This window comes from Echinococcus granulosus (assembly GCF_000524195.1).
Source record: "Echinococcus granulosus chromosome Unknown EG_S00535, whole genome shotgun sequence".
NCBI classification, from domain to species: Eukaryota; Metazoa; Platyhelminthes; class Cestoda; order Cyclophyllidea; family Taeniidae; genus Echinococcus; species Echinococcus granulosus.
Genome location: NW_020170914.1, coordinates 1 through 1,154, shown reverse-complemented (window position 1 = coordinate 1,154; position 1,154 = coordinate 1). Strand labels below are relative to the sequence as shown.

General features: G+C 42.1%; 1 protein-coding gene across 1 annotated transcript in view; it reads left to right on the top strand. All coding sequences in view use genetic code 11, as the record gives it.

The window, feature by feature from the left end:
* EGR_11218 (hypothetical protein) overlaps nucleotides 1-987 on the top strand; it is a gene marked incomplete at both ends in the record, with an annotated part of 1,783 nt that extends 796 nt beyond the window's left edge. Inside the window, 3 exons of the mRNA XM_024500465.1 lie at nucleotides 170-316; nucleotides 567-747; nucleotides 884-987. Coding sequence (XP_024345121.1) covers nucleotides 170-316; nucleotides 567-747; nucleotides 884-987 — 432 coding nt within the window. The remainder of the gene's footprint in view (nucleotides 1-169; nucleotides 317-566; nucleotides 748-883) is intronic.
* Nucleotides 988-1,154: the final 167 nt, after the last annotated feature.

Below are 1,154 nucleotides of genomic sequence, written 5' to 3'. Positions count from 1 at the left end.
AGCTCAGGTGGTCTCGCTTCACGTAAGTGGGGCTTTACAAGCCTGCATATCCACTTGCCAAATACCGACCTGCTCTAGAATCTCCAATTGCATAATGCATTACGATTGTGTTAGTTCTATTATAAAGAAATGTAACCATCAATATTATTATTTTCTGCCTGCTCTACAGACGAAGGACTTTATTAGCACTCGTCCGGGTGTTGCACGATTTGAAATCAACCCAGGATGGGATATGTTACATGACGACGTAATAGAGGTGACAACGGGCGACACCTTAAGGTGTGTAAACACGGGCACACCGAAACTGGAGGCAGCGGTATGTTTAATGCGACACTTTTGTTTTACATAAAATCTCTCAAGACATCCATTATAATAGGTCATACAATGTCCCAAAATTAGCAGAAATATTTCTAAATCATTAACGGAGGTTTAAATTTGACTTAGCTCATGGTAATCATATCGAAATCGTGCGATCGTTCACGGAGATCAGTTTCAAGAGGAAATGGAATATGATGCCGAATGACCCTGTGCGAGAGCATGCTAAGGGCCCACTATTTACCCTATAGATTCAGCTTGATTTTTCCAATGAAAATGATGTGGAATTCGCTGGAGCATTTGTGACAGAGGGTACTCATTTTGTGATTGCTGTGTTGGAGTCGTATGCGTGGGAACAGCTAGCGCCACCTAAACTCATCAAACTGCCCATCCGCGTAATTCCCCTACACATGAAGGCTGCTGCAGTTCTAAGTAAGTCTGTTGTCTCTCTAAGAATCAGTTGGATAAAAGTTAGACTTACACCAAGGAAGCATACCATCGTGCATTACACTCTGTTTACAAAATGAAAATGAACCAACTTCTGCAAGTGACTTATTTTATTCTACAGATTCGACTGAATCACCAATATTTACCACAGGAGGTCAACTCTCGAGAGGAGGCACGGATCTTGGCCGAATTGTCGGTTTCAGATTCTCATTTTTGGGCGGGTAGATCTTTGTCCTCTCATTTCCTTCATTTTTGCGCAAACCGATATTTAATACTTATAAAACTGGAACGCAAGGTAGCACTAGAGTTATTTTCCAAGGCATTATCATGACCACGAGCCTGACACCACAGATAACATGGGCCCCGTTGCCTGTTGCTAGCGTAAAAACCAT